The following is a 15873-nucleotide window of genomic DNA, read 5'->3' on the forward strand; positions in this document are numbered from 1 at the left end:
CGAGTGAGAATCGCTTCCCTTTGACAGAAGGTGAAATGAATCACTGAGAGGCAGGGCCGAGTCACTCTCAGAAAAGAAATTAGGAAGTCCGTTCATGAGTAAGTCAATTCATAACGAGAGACTTAACTCACAAGTCAAATATTTGGAGGAAGAAATCTTTCTTCCTTCCCCTCTCTCCCTTCTTCCCTGTCTCCGAGATTCCTTCCTTATTCTTCATAAAAGCATGTTAACTAACATTAAAAAGTATACAAATTTTTTAATGGCTTTTGAAGTTCACTCATGAAACAAATATGTCATTAATTAATTAATCAGTTTTGAACCTAGAAACTACACAGACAAGTAAATATTTTAGTAGTGATTCAGCGCCTAATGATGTATTTTGTGTTAAACAGGTTCAAGCACAGCTTTTGCAGTTTGCAGCAAAAAACATTGGTCTCAACCCTGCACTATTAACCTCGCCAATTAACCCTCAGCATATGACGATGTTGAACCAGCTCTATCAGCTGCAGCTGGTGAGTGGGTGATCTTTGCACGTTCTAGAACAAAGGAGAACATTCCGCTGACATACGCAGAGACGCCAGCAACACATGCTGACTGATGCAGTAATCGAACACTTTTCTTCCTGTAGAAAATGTCACTGAGACTTCTGTGAAGTTTTTAAACTGTTCAGAGAATTAGGAAGTTTGTCACTTAAGGGTGTTTTTACTAAGCTTCATCAATTCTTTGGCTCTTTCGTGTTCATGGAGTCGCCCAGATCTCACGTTAGGTATCTTTGAGCTTGAGCTCTCAGCCAGCTTCTCTCATCCAGACTTTCTCATCTCAGCCACAAAACACAGAAATCATTTCAGTGACTATTTTCTAAATTCTTCCAAGGATGGCATACAGATATTCTAGAAGCATAAGACAGAAGTTACTCTGTTACATACAGTAGATGCCTCAGAAATTAGGACTAAATTCTCTCTCAGCATCACTGTTGAAAAAAGCTGATGTAACCTAATAACTCTTGAAAGTTTTATAATTTGACATATCTTGAATTTTGAATTTTCAGCAGACTTACTTTCACCATAAAAGGCAATGCCATCATGTCTCGAGGTGCAGGCTGAATTTACACACCCTAAAGGACCAAGTGTGTTAGTTCTTTAATACGTTGTCACCTGATTTATGTAGAAGTCTTGTGCAACAACTTTATCTTCTAGGAAATGAGCACGAATCCATAAAGAAAGGGGAGAAGGCCTTCACTAGACAAAACAAGTGTCATTAACCATTCCTTACAGGAGAGTCCTGACCCTTTCCTCTTCGTTAGACACACGTCTAACCAGTTGGCGTGTCTGGTCTCCCAGTCACTGGCAGGGTCGCATGGAGGAGGAAAGTGTCCTGGAGACAAGTGATAGCATGAGTGGAGCACACAGAGCTCCAACGTGGGGGACGGGGCCGTGCCTGGATTCTCAGGCTGTCCCCTCCTCTGTAAAGGGCAACAGAGCCACCGAGACCATCTGATGCTGAGGCTTCGTGGAGCCTGAGCCGTGGGGAGGGCTCCAGGGGTGTGGTCCTGTTGCTTGTATACCAACAGCAACAGGAAGAAACCTGGCCTCCACAGAGCATGTCATTTACTACTCTGATCAGCGAGGAAAGTACTTTCTGCTCCATGATAACGCTGAGAACACGGCTGTATTCTGACGTGACACGCAGCTGGTTATCACACTGGTGGTCTAGGATCTTGATTCACACAGCAGCTTTATTGACCCCTGTAATGTGAAAGACACCACAGACGTGCTGAATTGTGTTTACTTGTTCTGATTTAAAAACCGTGTACCAGCGTTATGCTTTCTTCCAGAAAAAACGGTAAAATAAAGTTTCAGTGCTAAAAGTTCATCCTAAAGTTATGTTTTAAGGCCTATAAGGATTCACTAAGTGAAGCAGTTTATTCTCCATATTTACAGATTAATGAGGCACTTCCAATAGTATAATCTCTATCTTTATTTGGATCCTATATTAATGTATCCTTTTGCCAAAACTGTCCCAGAAGAATCCATGTTGGATGAAAAAAATTTACGATATTCAACCAACATTTTGAAACAATCAGATGATCAAACCTTTTGCATCTGTGTGCGGAAGAGTCTCACGATCATTTTATCCAGTTTATAGACCGGGTGTGTGTGACATACGCCACAAGTCTGGATTTCAGGCTCCATGAGGACTGGATTGTCACATGGCCCCTGGTTCTTACAAACCTTTTAACGTGTATAATTAAGTGGTCGATCAGCGCCTTCCTGCCACCTTTTCTGAGCCATTCTGGACTTTAGTTGGTATCATTAAAAGAATAAGTATTTTTTCATTTTACTTTCATTTCTTTTCGTCTTAGTCTGTGTGAGTCGAGCAGAAGAATTTTGATCTCTTCATTAACTAGAAAATAGTTACAGACAAACCTCATTACCAACACTAAACAGGGGTACTGACCGGGTTACTTTGTAAAAATCAGTGCACTAGAAATGTTTTGGAATACTTTTGTCCTTTTTTTAAAAAGGTTTCTTGCGTCAAAATATGTTCAAACCACAGTGTGGTGGGGGGACCGAGAATCCTGGCCAGCCGTTTTATCTTTTTACTTTTTTAACTAATGTACTGAAGGTGAACCATTTATGGACGGCTTTCTCATAATATTTTCCTTATTTTCTGTCAACAGGCATACCAACGTTTACAAATCCAGCAGCAGATGTTACAGGCCCAGCGTAATGTTTCCGGACCCATGAGACAACAGGAGCAGCAAGTAGGTGGCATCCGGATGGGTGTTTCGCTGCGTTCATTAGCTGTCATCTTGTCTGATCTAAGGGGCTGTCATGTATAGGCTGCTGTATCGTTAGGATTTTTCTCTCGCTAAGCCTCCCCGTTGAAGTCTTGGGCTCGCTGGGCTTGGGAGGAGGTTGGCCCGGGTGTCACAATAATGGAGACTGACGCGCGATCGGCGTCACTCGCAGGCTGCTAACGTGCGTGTCTCCACCGCCAGGTTGCACGCACAATCACTAACCTGCAGCAGCAGATCCAGCAGCACCAGCGCCAGCTGGCCCAGGCCCTGCTCGTGAAGCCACCGCCGCCCCCACCACACCTGTCTCTGCACCCCTCTGCAGGCAAGTCGGCCATGGAGAGCTTTCCCCCGCACCCCCAGGCGCCTGGCCTCCCTGACCTGCAGACCAAAGAACAGCAGTCTTCACCCAACACCTTCGCTCCTTACCCTCTTGGTGAGTCTGTGGCCTGGGCCCAGCCTCCGCTGTGCCTCAGGGCTCCTGAGTGAGGGGCGCTAGCAGCTGTCTTCTCCGAGCATGGGCTGCACTATACATACTTCCGGTATAAAATCTTTCAAAGCAGTACCGGCAGAAGCTGCCAGCCATCTCCTGTTCCTTGTTGAATCTGTCTGCAACCTGTTCCATTCCTGGCTTACTCCTGACTCTAGCGGCCACTGTTCTCCAGCCTAAGCTGCATGGAAGAGTTTAGAACGGTGGTGCCAGTAAAGATGTTCACATCTTTATGACCCAGGCACTTTAAAAAGCAGTAGGACATGAAATCGGCAGGTACACATTGACCCTTCACCTGTAGGAGCATGCTCAGCACGTGGCACCCACAGGCCAGTAGGAGACATGGGGCCGCCCTCGGTTGTCCAGGCTAGCCAGGAGACAGACTCGTCTGGCATTGGCTCTTAGAGCCTGAAGCTGCAGGACAAACGGAGTCCAGAACCCGGGGGATATATATCCAAAGGGACAAAGGCAGCTGAGTGGCAGGGAATTTGCTCCTAGCGGGAAATGTCCCTCTGGAAGGAGTGGCGTGCTCTAATCACGTGAGCACTGTCTGCTTGACGTCACCAATGGTCTGTCCTTCCTATGACACTTGGGGTAGATGCTGAACTGATTATTCTGTCCCTGTAGTTACCGGCCCACCTGTCACTGCCCTTTATGTTTGGGAAGCAGAATAGTCTAGTAGGTAAGACCTGACGTGGGAATTATACACTGAATCCCACCTCCGCCACTGACCAGCTCACACTTGCTTGTGCAACTTGCCTGACTGCTGTTTGCCTCAGTTTCCCCATCTGTGAAGTGGGAATACTTAACTCAGAGGGTTCTTTTAAAGATTAAACGAGTGTGAAATTCTTAAGATGGTCCTACCGTATAGCAAGTACTTTGTGAAGTGTTAGCTGATGATGTAAGCACTTCTATTTTAGGAATAGTTGTTTCAGAAATAAATTCTGTTCCGTCTATTATCCTAAAATGTTTTAATTTCAACTTCCTAGTATCCATCTGTCCTCTTAACCTGTATCTGGAGAGTAAAGTGCACTAATCTTTATTCTTAAAGGTTTTTTTCCTTAGTACAAATGAAAGAATTAGTGCAGTGAATCTTCAAAATTAGATGAAAAATAATTTTGATAAAATTTTGCAATATTCACATTAAAGTTATAAAATAAATGTGTTGAAAGTAAATAGCTAATAAAGTATAAGAGATTTAGCCAGTAACATTGCCCATTGGGTAGGTTCTCAGCAATGTTTTTCAGCCACTGTAATTCCCGTCCCCCTTTCTTCCCACACGGCCTCCCGCTGTTATGCTGTATCAACTCCTGGAGCTTCTGGTCTGTGCAGGAAGATCAGGCGTACAAAAATGAAAAAATACCTTTCATAGCCCCGGTGGCGGGATTGTTACAGGGCTACAGAGAAGAGAGTTCACATTCACCTTCAGTGGTGAAAGGAAACCAGGAGCAGGATTGAAGCATGGACCTCAAACAAATAAGATTTCTGTAAATGAGGAGGACGCCTAGCACGGACAAGAGGGCGTGTTCCAGCGCGGGCGTGTCGCCCAGGGCCAGGCATTTTAACTGCCTATTGGGGGGAGAACAGAGACGGGCAGTGGGAGGGTGGACTGAGGTCCAGCCGGGGGATTTGGAGCCCTTTGCACCCCTCACCCGACTAGGTATCTGTCGGTGGAAATGGAGAGTCGTTAAAGCAGAGACTGGCCATATCTGACTCAAAAAAGTGTTTTCTTAGGTCTGCGCGCTCGTGTGTGTGTTGCCAACATTTAAAATTAGAAAGTTTCGAATAAAAGAGGCTCTGGCTTCTCCTGAAAATGGCTGCATTGGGTGTGCATTCCATGTGGCACCAGTGACACCAGCTTGCTGAGGGCAAGCACTGTCCCATTTGCCGCCATCCCCACTAGGCCTGCTTCCCCTCCATCTGCCTCGCCACTTGGCCCATCTGGGCATTCGAGTTTGCAGCCGCTGACTTCTAGTTAAAAACAAAAATGTTGAACCCCTTGCTTGGAGCAGAGATTCACCTTTGTGTGTGTTCCGGGGCCTGTGGGACAGGGACCGCCACTGGTGAAAGTGATCTGTCAACACTGGGTTGCCCTCCCATTGGTCATTCTCTCCAGCCAAGCAGTCTGTCCAGCTCATGCCTGGTTTTCCCGTCAGCCTTTTTATCATCATCATCCTCATTTCTCTTTATTAACCTGGCACAGTAACCGAAGTGCCTGCTTTCAACTGTAAGAAATAACCCCAGGAGCGGCACAGCAGGCCTGGGGGAGCCGGCAGCCCCCACACTCAGATAGTTCAGTCCCTCAACAGGAGTTTGATGTTGACTTCCTAAATTTCTTCCGAGCAGACGTGTATCGAGCACGCTTGCTGAAGGTAGACCTGTACTGTCCCGACCAGCCTGCTTGGGGGGGCCCTTAGAGCACCCTTGATAACTCTGAGAGGGGTTTTGATCTGGTGAGTTTCCCTCAGAGGCCCGAAGGTCAGAAAAGGTTTTCCTGCTTGTTTGGACTTGCTCTGCTTTTCTGCAGATAAGACGCCTCGGAACCATGCTTGGCACTGAAACAGTTAAAATGAAGAGTCATCACTCCTACTTAATCAAAGACTGTTTATTGCCATTTTCACCTTAATTCAGGAATAATATTCCTAGGAATATGTGTTGTTGAAAAGGCACAACGTTTCTTTTTCCCACGAGCCCTAAATGTTACAGGATTTGACTGAATTAAGACTCAGATCGATCCTCTAAGAGAGCTTTAGGAAGTGACCGTCTAGAGGACGGCAAGCGTGTCCTCATCGTGTTTTTATTTTTAGCTGGACTGAACCCAAACATGAATGTCAACAGCATGGACATGACTGGCGGTTTGTCGGTGAAGGACCCGTCTCAGTCGCAGTCCCGCCTCCCTCAGTGGACACACCCCAGCCCGATGGATACCCTGCCCGGTGCTGCTGCTCCTCTCGACCAGAACCCCAGCAAGCATGGTAGGTGCGAGCGCGACGCCTGCGGCCCGCTCACCGCCGTCTGCTCACTGATCACCCGCTGGATCGTGGGCCGTGCTCATTCTGTTACTCCTGCTGCATTGCTCTTCTGAGAAGTCAGTGCTGAGAGCTGGATAAAAACTATTCCATTCCAGTGCAGAGGACGTACGATTCCAGCTGCTCAGTGATCAGACTTCTTGAAGCCTTAACCAGCACATCTTAGCTATAAACCCAGAAAAGAACTGACAGTGCCCCAGAATAGCAAAGAATATAGGGCATAGTCTCCCTTCTTTTTATTTACATCTGTATTCTACAACAAAAAATTTGAGTCTACTGAAAAGAGATTTTTTTTCAATAAAATGATAAAACACAATAGCAAATCAATGTTTAGAAAGGAGGAAGAAGCAAAAATGCTGATAACCGTAGGAGGTGATCTCACTGGTAAGCATTAAATTCAGCTCTAGATTTCCTGGTAGCATAAACAGCAAAGAAAATTTAATAGGGTATGTAATTCCCTCTTGGTATAAAACATTCTAAAAAGAAAAAGAAAATTCTTTCTGATGATTAATTCTACAAGAAAATGATCACGTGCTCTCTGGGCACCTCCCTTGGCATGAGAGCTCAGCAGCCTGTGGCGAGCTGGGTTAGTCTGTAAAAGTGAACGTGCCCCTTCTGTCTGGAGGGAGGTAGGACAGAGAGACCCCAGCACGTTTGATAACTCACCACAGACAGTGACGCACACGTTCTCCCAAGAAAGGTTCCCTGGGCCAGCTTGCTGGTATGGGCATGCATCTTACCAAGATTTCCAACGGGACAAATAAAACGGTTCTTCAGAGTTTCAGTTTTTCAAGGACGAAGTGTGTGCTAACTGAAATAGTCACTTATGCTCAGAGAAAGCTGGACAAAGCAAGCCCGCCCGTTCACGTACCTCTAGGAAAGGCTGGGCCTGGTGCCAGGTGGCGAGGGCTCTGCTTTTCCTGTTCACGCGGCTCTCTGTGTCCTGCTGTCCCCCAGGTGCTATCGCGGGAGGTCTAAGCATTGGGCCTCCAGCCAAGACCTCCATTGACGACTCCTACGGCCGGTACGATTTAATCCAGAACAGTGAGTCACCAGCCAGTCCTCCAGTAGCTGTTCCCCATAGCTGGTCACGTGCCAAATCTGACAGTGATAAAATCTCAAATGGCTCCAGCATCAACTGGCCCCCAGGTAAGAGCAGGCGACACCTCTGTGCAGCAGCAGATCAGAACATGCTTGGGGCAGAGGAGGGAGGGCAATTAGGCCAAGTTCAGAATCCAGGGCCTCCGCTAAGAATCCTGGAAGCCTTAGCCCCATACTTCTGGCTTTTTCACTGCAAATCCGTTTGTCAGATCACTTTTGGGTGTGATCAGTGTCAGGTGCTTTTCTGTAGCACCGTAGTTCAGTAGGAGCTGAAGGGGAATGGCAAGGAGAATGGGGAAAAGGGCACTACAGTCCATCTGGTCAGATTGTTGCCAGGCTTTCTCATTCTGTCTGCACACTGTGGTTATATGGCAGCTGTAATATAATGCCTGGCTCTAGTTTGTTCTCAACGATTGATGACTTACTAAAAGAAAGGCTAAAATGTGTCTTTTGATTCAGTCAACAGATTATAAAAATTTCCACAAATTGTCATAACTCAACGTGAAGGTACTCTAATACTCATGTTTTGATTTTCATTTTGTTTGGAATTTTCCAGAATTCCACCCTGGAGTCCCATGGAAAGGACTTCAGAATATAGATCCCGAGAATGACCCTGACGTCACTCCTGGAAGTGTCCCCACTGGGCCTACCATCAATACCACCATACAGGATGTCAACCGCTACCTCCTCAAAAGTGGAGGTGAGGAGGGGTCCGCCTGCGTTTGTGCGGGACGTCTCTGCACACACTCAGGGCATTGGGGGTGACAGTCTGGGCTCTGAGGCGGGGTGGGGGAAGACGTGTCGGATGGCAGCTTCTCTGCCATCTGTAGCAGCGCAAGAAGAGGTCAGGTAGTCATCCTGGTGAAAATGGAGGCTGGGTTGGGCTACGTGTTTTTGCCGGATTTATTAACACGTCGTGTTTCATAAGCATCATGTTATAAAATCCCAGTGTTAACCAGCCAGCTTTTGAATGAAGAAGCTTCCACTTGAAATCTCTTTAGATTAAAAATGAACTCACAGCCCTTTATTCATCTATCTCAGTCTGTTTTTCCTTTCCACAAAATATCTGGTAAAACGACCAAAACCCACCCCCAGGACTTTTTCCTGGCACAAACGCATGGTGCTGAGTTTTGGCACACCTCTGGGAGACGCCAGGACCCAGTGGAAGGAAGGGATAAGCTGTGCTACAGAACAGAAGTAGAGACTTCCTGTGCAGTGTTGGGAAAGGCAGTCGCTCGCTTGCCCCGCGGCTGCAGATGAAGGTGTTGTGTGGGTGCCGGGCTGACAGTTTGTCATCAGCGCTCTAATACTGCGAAGGAACAACCAGGTTACCACAGGTGCTTGTCACGAATGCCAGCACTTGGATAGTTCCCAACACAATCATTCAGGTTTCCGGCTTCAGATACAACCTGTGGGAGAGATGCCTTTCTTCTTAATGGTTCTTTAAAGTCTCAGATTCTGAGTGTGTCTGGGCTTGGGGTAGAAGCCAGGAGAAATCCAGACCGGCCTCCCAGAGGAACGCCTTCCCCGTGTCCCGTGCAGTTGCTTCTTGGAGCAGTGGTGTCGTGGGCATCCCCGCCGTCAGGGACAGAAGAGTGGCACAGGGGACTCAGAGCTGTGGGGAGTGGAGCCTGTATGAGAGGCCGAGGGGACGGCCTGAGGCACAGGACAGAAGTAAGACTCAGCCCCCACTGCTCGATGGCTCCAGTGTGGCAGCAGGGCTGTGCCAGTGCGGGGAGCCTGCCCGGTGGCCGATGGATCATCAGTGATCCCTTGGTCCCTGGGGGGCCCCCTGGGGCGTGCAGGTCCTCCACATTAACACGAGTGTGCCTTGACGTGACAAGGCGGCCTGGAGACGCAGGTGAATTCTGAGGACAGAGCTGAGCAGCTGAGAGTGCCCGAGCAAGGCGGCAGGGAATGTGGTGGATGAGGGGCGTTCGCGTCAGGAGACGAGAAGAGGGCTGTCCAGCTCTCAGGTGGAGATCGGGCGGCAGCCATCCCACCTGGGCGGCTTTCTTTGGCGTCACATGACGTCTGGGGCTGCTCCTGCCAAGTGCCCCCTTGCCCTCCGTCCATCCCCTGACCAGGTCGCCACGGCCCCGGGAAGCCCTCGCTCCTCTGCTCCAGCACCTGCTTTGTTACCTGAGAGAAGCGGAGCACAGTGAACATACCTTTAGGACCCAAAGGTGCCACCACCACAGGGCAGTGGGAGGAAACTGCGAAGGGCAGACCTGGCTGGCCGCCTCTCCAGGGCGGGACGCGCTGCTCCCCACACGGGGGCTTCCAAGCGTCCCCTCCGGGGACCGAGCTCTGACTGAGCCACGAAAGGGTGTCGTATTTTTGAGTGACCAGCTTGATCTAAAGTACAGAGGGAAAAAAAATTAAGACGTGCTGTAGAAGAAAAACTGTGAGAAATAGCCGCCAATCTCTTGGCATTGGCTTGTTTTACGTCTTTCCATAGTGGGATTGTCTGTCTTCTTTCATTGAGTATACTACCAGGTGGTGTTTTTGTATTTATTGCCATCGGTGTTAAGTTGTGACTTGACATTAAAAGTGTACACTAGCCCAGTATTTGTTCAGCTGTTACAGTTTTGACTTGGATGCAGTGACCGTTGACCAGAAGTGTGAGGTGCACACGTGCTGTTTCATGACCTCCTGAGACTGGTACTTCATCTAGAAAGGAAAAGTCACTGTATGGGACAAATTCCATTATTAAAACTAAAAATTTCAAAGCTAGAGCACTGTTAAAATCTAGGTACCCTATTGTTAATTATAAAAGAAATACCACATAGGGGTCACTGGTACACCCTCGGGGCCCTGGTGACGGCCTGTAAGTGCAGAATGCTAGAGGAGGGTTGAGGGAGGAAGCTCAGCGTGGCAGGGGACTTGGTATCTTTTACAATGGAAGATGCGCAGCTCTGGGATCAGCTCAGTGTTCTTCAGCTCCGATGTCCCCATTCTAAGGTGGTTCACAGCAGGGCAGCTGCACACAGCTGTACTGGGCACACACCGCACCGCACCAGTCTGCCAGGAGTCACAGGCCTGGTGGTCTGCGTGAAAGCTCCTCCCCCGCCCCCTGAGGTTGTCCATGCACCACCCAGAAGGGGGTCCCGTGACTTCTGAGATTATTTGTGGTGGAAAACGTGGCAGCCACACTCCTATGTGTCTGTGTCCCCTGCCCCAGCCACCTGCGCACACTGGCGGGGTAATTTCCAAGTCACAGGGCTCCGATTCCATCCTCCTTCCACCCAGACTGTTACCATTGCCTCATCCTCTTGTTCCCCAGCCTCTAGCTTTTCTCCAAGAATTATGAGGGAGGGTGACATGGAAACATGCCAACCACCAGGGAGCTGAGCTTTCTCAGGAAGCAAGGGTGTCTCAAGGGGCCCGCATACCCTCAGCCTCCTCCTGGGTTCAGGAACAGGTTTTTCAAAATAGGAAACTGCCATTCTGGGGACGCAGTAGCTCAAGTTCACAATTATTAGCACAGACTTCTCTTTGTTATTCCTGTAGTTCAGATGAGAAATGTGGGAACTAATGGGATGCCTGAGACATTTGAGTCAAAAATAGTGCTGGTCTTTATGGCAAAATTTATAATAAAAAGTGTAGAGTATTGTTTCCTTTTGTTTTTTAGTTTTGTGGATATTGTTTGAGGTGTGAAAGTAATGGCAATTGCCCTGTGTTATATTTTTAGCTTACCTGGAAGGGGAAATCAGTGTGATCCTTTAAAACTCTGATGTGGCATTTTAAACCCCCTGGGGACAGCCCTTTTCTCTGGTGCCTTGAAACCCTGTCTCAGACAAGCTCGTGCTGTCTCCTGGTCTTTGCCTCCTCAGCTGTCAGGAAGGTCCCTGGCCTACGAGAAGCTTGGGGACCCAGAGTAGGACACCATCTCCATGAGCTTGCCCACAGCACGCTTTCATTGTCAGCTATCTGCTAAATCGGCAGTTCGGGAGGCAGTTGGCTCTGGTTGTTAGAACCATCATGGCCACTTAGAGGGGCACACCTGCTGGCCACCTTTCTTAGTGCCATGTTTGGTTCTGCAGGGTCCCCCCCACCACCATCTCAGAGTGCCACGCTTCCTTCCTCACATGCCTGGCCACTCGGTGCCTCTGGCTACAGTCGCTCGTTCAGCAGCATTGCACCCGCACCTAGTACCACAGGTATGCGTTGCACCTGGCCTCTCGCCTTGCAGGTAGTGTTTTGGCATAGAGTTAACCCCTGGTGGTTCGCAGAACGTGAAAGCTTTCATGAGACTCTACAAAGTGGGAGAGCAAAAAGATTTGTTAGAAGTCAGACAGAGAGTTCTGTTGGGAACTGGCAAAAGGAATTTGGTCAAGGCAGTTTGATAGAAAGAGCTGCTGAGACAGGGTAAGAGAAATACTGGCAGAAGAAGTTTGTCAGGGGAGAGTCTGATGTCTGATGGAGAGAGCTGCGTTGATGAGAAGTGGTGGGTCTTTCTATTTTTCCAGACAGGATGTAGGGTGCTTGCAGGGGGCCTGCCATTACTATTAGCTTCTCCTGGGAACTGTCCTGTTCCCGTCTTTGGTGGGTGTCAGCTTGCAGGGCGTTGCCGTTGCGATTGGGAACTGCTCTGTGCCCACCTATGATGGAGGTGCGGTGCTTGTCAGCCTGCAGGTGCAGTGCTAGCCGAGAGATTCAGAGCCAAGTGGTTAAATGTTGAAGCTCGTGCCTGTTAGCTCGCAAGCTTGCTCCTGTTAACTAATTGCCTGTCCCATCCTACTAGCTCCCATTAATTTTTTTTTCCGCTTTATTGGGGAACAGTGTGTTTTTCCAGGACTTTATTGGGGAACAGCCTGTTTTTCCCAGGACCCATCAGCTCAAGTCAAGTTGTTGTCCTTTCAGTCTTAGTTGTGGAGGGCGCAGCTCAGCCCCAAGCCCAGTTGCCGTTGTTCAGTCTTAGTTGCAGGGGGTGTAGTCCACCATTCCTTGTGGGACTCGAACCGGCAACCTTGTGGTTGAGAGCACGTGCTCCAACCAACTGAGCCACCCGTCCGCCCCCATTAACTCTTTACTTGTCTCATCAGGTAGCCTGTGCTTTCTTTCCCCAAACAGATCTGACAGGCCTGGCTTGTCCTGATGGTCTGTTTACTCTGTCCCTGAGCTGGGTGACCATGTAGTGTGATGGAGAGTGGGGATGGTGACATCCCTGTGGGGTCTTCGGGAGGATCGTGTGCTTATGTAAACTGCTGCTGCCAAAATGTATCTACTTTCCTCTCCTCTATCCACCCTGTGGCTACAAGACAAGGGGGCACAGGGTTTGAAGTCGTGGAGGCGGCACCCGCTTGGAGCTTGCCGTTTCGTTCGTTTGCCATCAGGGGTGGAGGCGACCGTAGCAGGCCCCTCATTAACTCCCAGCCCCCAAGTGCGACTACTTCCCGTTACGCAGAGAAATGCAGGGCCTGGAAGTCCCTCCAGGCCCTAGACTTTACGAGTTCCTCTAGTAAGAATCGAGGACTGTTTGACAGAAAAACTTCAGAGGAATTTGAATCTGAAAATGTTAAGACCTGGATATAGAGAAATGTGGACACACGCACAAGATGTGTAGTCGGTTTGTACATAGATAGAGAGCTTACATAAGGAGGATACATGGTTTACAAACTTCTTCAGATGCATTTCTGTGTTCAGTAAACCTTCTCGTCCAGGCTTCTTTGAAACCAATGTAAGAATGCTGTAGGAATTCTTGAATTACCACTTCCTAGGAGAGAAAGGAGTTTTGATGTAGCATCTTTAAAAAGAGAGAGAAAGTGCTTCTGTATTATTTTTATTCCTCCTAACGTTGATTCTAATATTTACAAAGGAGGTGTATTTAGACCTTTAATACTTCATAGTCATTTAGCTAAAGAGAAGGAGCAAAATAAAATCCACCTTCCCTATATCTAAGACAGGCTTTCCTGGCATTTTGGTTTTTCTCACCAGTGGCACGTTTGCTGAGCTTAGCGTTTGTTTGTTGTGAGGTCACAGTCGACTCGTGGCCAGGGTTATGTTGACCTGGTTGGTGCAGTGCTGTACCGGGAGCCCAGCGCCAGTGACCATGGCGGCCACACCTGTGTGCTGCGCTGGCCGGCGAGGTGAGCATGGCAGGCGTCCAGGCGTCTCAGCGCAGCAGGGGCTGGGCCGATGGTCGTTACCAGTTTTGTTTTTTCTCCCAGAGTCTTCAAACCCTCTTCCCCCTCCCAGGTTCCACGATGCCGCACCTCTGAGCCTTTGGTACAGCTGGGGTACACCCAGTGCCCCAGTGCAGCCCAGAGGGCACGTCTCAGAGCTATCCAAGATGACAGGATGGGCGGGGTATGTCAGGGAGCATGGCTCTGGCCAGGGTCTCATACCCAAAGAAACAGCGTGAAAGACACACACGTTAGGTTCTGACCTTGATGAATTTCTTACATTACAAACTGGCTAAGCAGATTGTTGAGAAGGTTACCTTTAACATTGAACAACAAAAGTTCTGTTTCCTTGATGGCACACTTGTGTCTGGCACATTTAGCAAGTGTCACATTGGTCAAGTATCAGAAATACTGGTCTACACTGAGCACAGGCAGACTGTCTCGGGTGGAAGCTCCAGGGAGAGCACGCCCCGGGGTGGTCGTGTGGGGGTGCTTTACTGTGTTTCCTTTTCATCACACACGCAGTCTGCTGGTGCCCGAGACCACTGTGTGTGGTCCCCCAAACACTGCAGCGACTTGCCTTCTCTGTCTCAACAAAGCCTATGCACCATGTCTCTGCCTTCCAGGTAAACTGTCAGACATGAAATCGACGTGGTCCTCCGGCCCTGCCTCCCACACGCAAGCCTCTCTGTCCCATGAACTGTGGAAGGTGCCCAGAAACACTACTGCGCCCACGAGGCCACCTCCAGGGCTAAGCAATCCCAAGCCTTCCTCCACGTGGGGAGCCAGCCCCCTCGGCTGGACCAGCTCTTACACTTCCGGTACGCAGCGCTTCTCGGGTTCAAAGCGGGGTGCTCCGTGCCCTCTCTGCTTTCCCTCTGGGGAGCATGCCTGCCATTTTGTCCTACGGCTCCTTTGTGAGCACCCGTACCCCCCACCCCCGGACCTGGGAGGGCTTAGAGGGGGCCGAGGTGCCCTGGACTCTCAGGGCATTGTCTGGGCCCAGCTCTCCTGCTGCCAGTATTTCCGCATCAGCCCGGGTGGTCATGACAGGACGGGTTACTCTGGGCCACAGTGTCCCAGTGTCACAGCATCACCAAGGGGCCACGCTGGGCCTGGGACATGTCCCATTCGGCCAGCACAAGGGTCTCAGCTCCACTCTGGTATCTGCTTCTCCACAACACTTCAATGGAGCGTAGGGCTTTCCCGGCCCCAAACCACACAGCGCCCCAGCGTGAGACCACCACCCCTCCTTCTGCTTCCAGCAGGCGCCCTCTGCCGACTGGCAGGGATGAAAGCCAGGCCCTGGGAATGCAAGGAACTGAGGTTGGAACCAGCCACAGATAATATGTGAAATAGCTGTCTCTGCCTTTTAATTGCAGCCCTGCGCGTCTGCTTTGTCTCGTTAACGAGAACAAGTTTAGCGCTAAGTGAGGGGAGGGAGACGGGGGAGCTCTGTCATCCCCCGCTGGGCTCTGCGGGCCTTGTGAGGTCCGGGCTTGTCACACAGAAAGGCTAAGCAGGCTCCGTGCTGCCACGATGTTGGTGCGATGAGAAGCCGCTGGGAAAGGTAACTGACCGAGTTCTCCCCGGGCTCGTGCAGGTTCCGCTTGGAGCACGGACACCTCGGGAAGGACAAGCAGCTGGCTCGTTCTCCGCAACCTCACGCCCCAGGTACTGTGGGGCGGGGTCCCCGAGCTCGCGGGCCCAGAGGGGATGCGGGTAGCACCGGAGCAGACAGCCGGGGGCTTACCCAGGTTCTTGCTGACGTGTTACTCTTTTGAGATTCGAAAATACACCTCTGTAAACAGAATTGCTCGCCTTTAACGGCCCACTCACCAGCGATTTGGCCTGTGCTCCCCACTTCCCGGGTCACGGGCCACGGGGCTGCTAGGAACCTCAGGCTCTGCATCATGTGCAGACCCAGAACGGGGTTTTCTCCTTCTGGTTAGAAACTCATCAAACAGCAGTGAAATGTCCAAGGTTTTTGAATGACACGGCCACAGAAGTATAAAGTCACATGTCTTGAGCCTTTGAGACACAGACATCGTCCCGTGTTGAGGGCACCGGACCGCATGCACGGTTTCCCTGAGAAAGGATTTGTAGAAGAAGCCACAGGCGGCTCGTGACCACCCCTCTGCTTCCTCACTCAGATCGATGGCTCCACGCTGCGGACGCTGTGTCTGCAGCACGGGCCTCTCATCACATTCCACCTGAACCTGACGCAAGGCAATGCCGTGGTCCGGTACAGCTCCAAGGAGGAAGCCGCCAAGGCCCAGAAGTCCCTGCACATGTATGTCTCTTCACCCCACACGGCTGCCGTGGGGG

General features: G+C 49.9%; 1 protein-coding gene across 5 annotated transcripts in view; it reads left to right on the plus strand.

Moving 5' to 3' along the window:
* Positions 1–15873, plus strand: part of TNRC6C (trinucleotide repeat containing adaptor 6C) — an 83324-nt gene that overhangs the window by 62138 nt on the left and 5313 nt on the right. For 3 of the 5 annotated variants that reach the window (XM_033091405.1, XM_033091408.1, XM_033091406.1), the window contains 9 exons: positions 393–512; positions 2681–2764; positions 3002–3233; positions 6095–6262; positions 7274–7465; positions 7974–8117; positions 14172–14366; positions 15149–15219; positions 15699–15838. In XM_033091405.1, the coding sequence (XP_032947296.1) occupies positions 393–512; positions 2681–2764; positions 3002–3233; positions 6095–6262; positions 7274–7465; positions 7974–8117; positions 14172–14366; positions 15149–15219; positions 15699–15838 (1346 nt within the window). Of the gene's footprint in view, positions 1–392; positions 513–2680; positions 2765–3001; positions 3234–6094; positions 6263–7273; positions 7466–7973; positions 8118–11463; positions 11581–14171; positions 14367–15148; positions 15220–15698; positions 15839–15873 lie in introns of all 5 variants that reach the window. The other 2 variants (XM_033091409.1, XM_033091407.1) reach the window with 2 other exon arrangements.

Source organism: Rhinolophus ferrumequinum, chromosome 21 (genome assembly GCF_004115265.2).
Source record: "Rhinolophus ferrumequinum isolate MPI-CBG mRhiFer1 chromosome 21, mRhiFer1_v1.p, whole genome shotgun sequence".
Lineage (NCBI taxonomy): Eukaryota > Metazoa > Chordata > Mammalia > Chiroptera > Rhinolophidae > Rhinolophus > Rhinolophus ferrumequinum.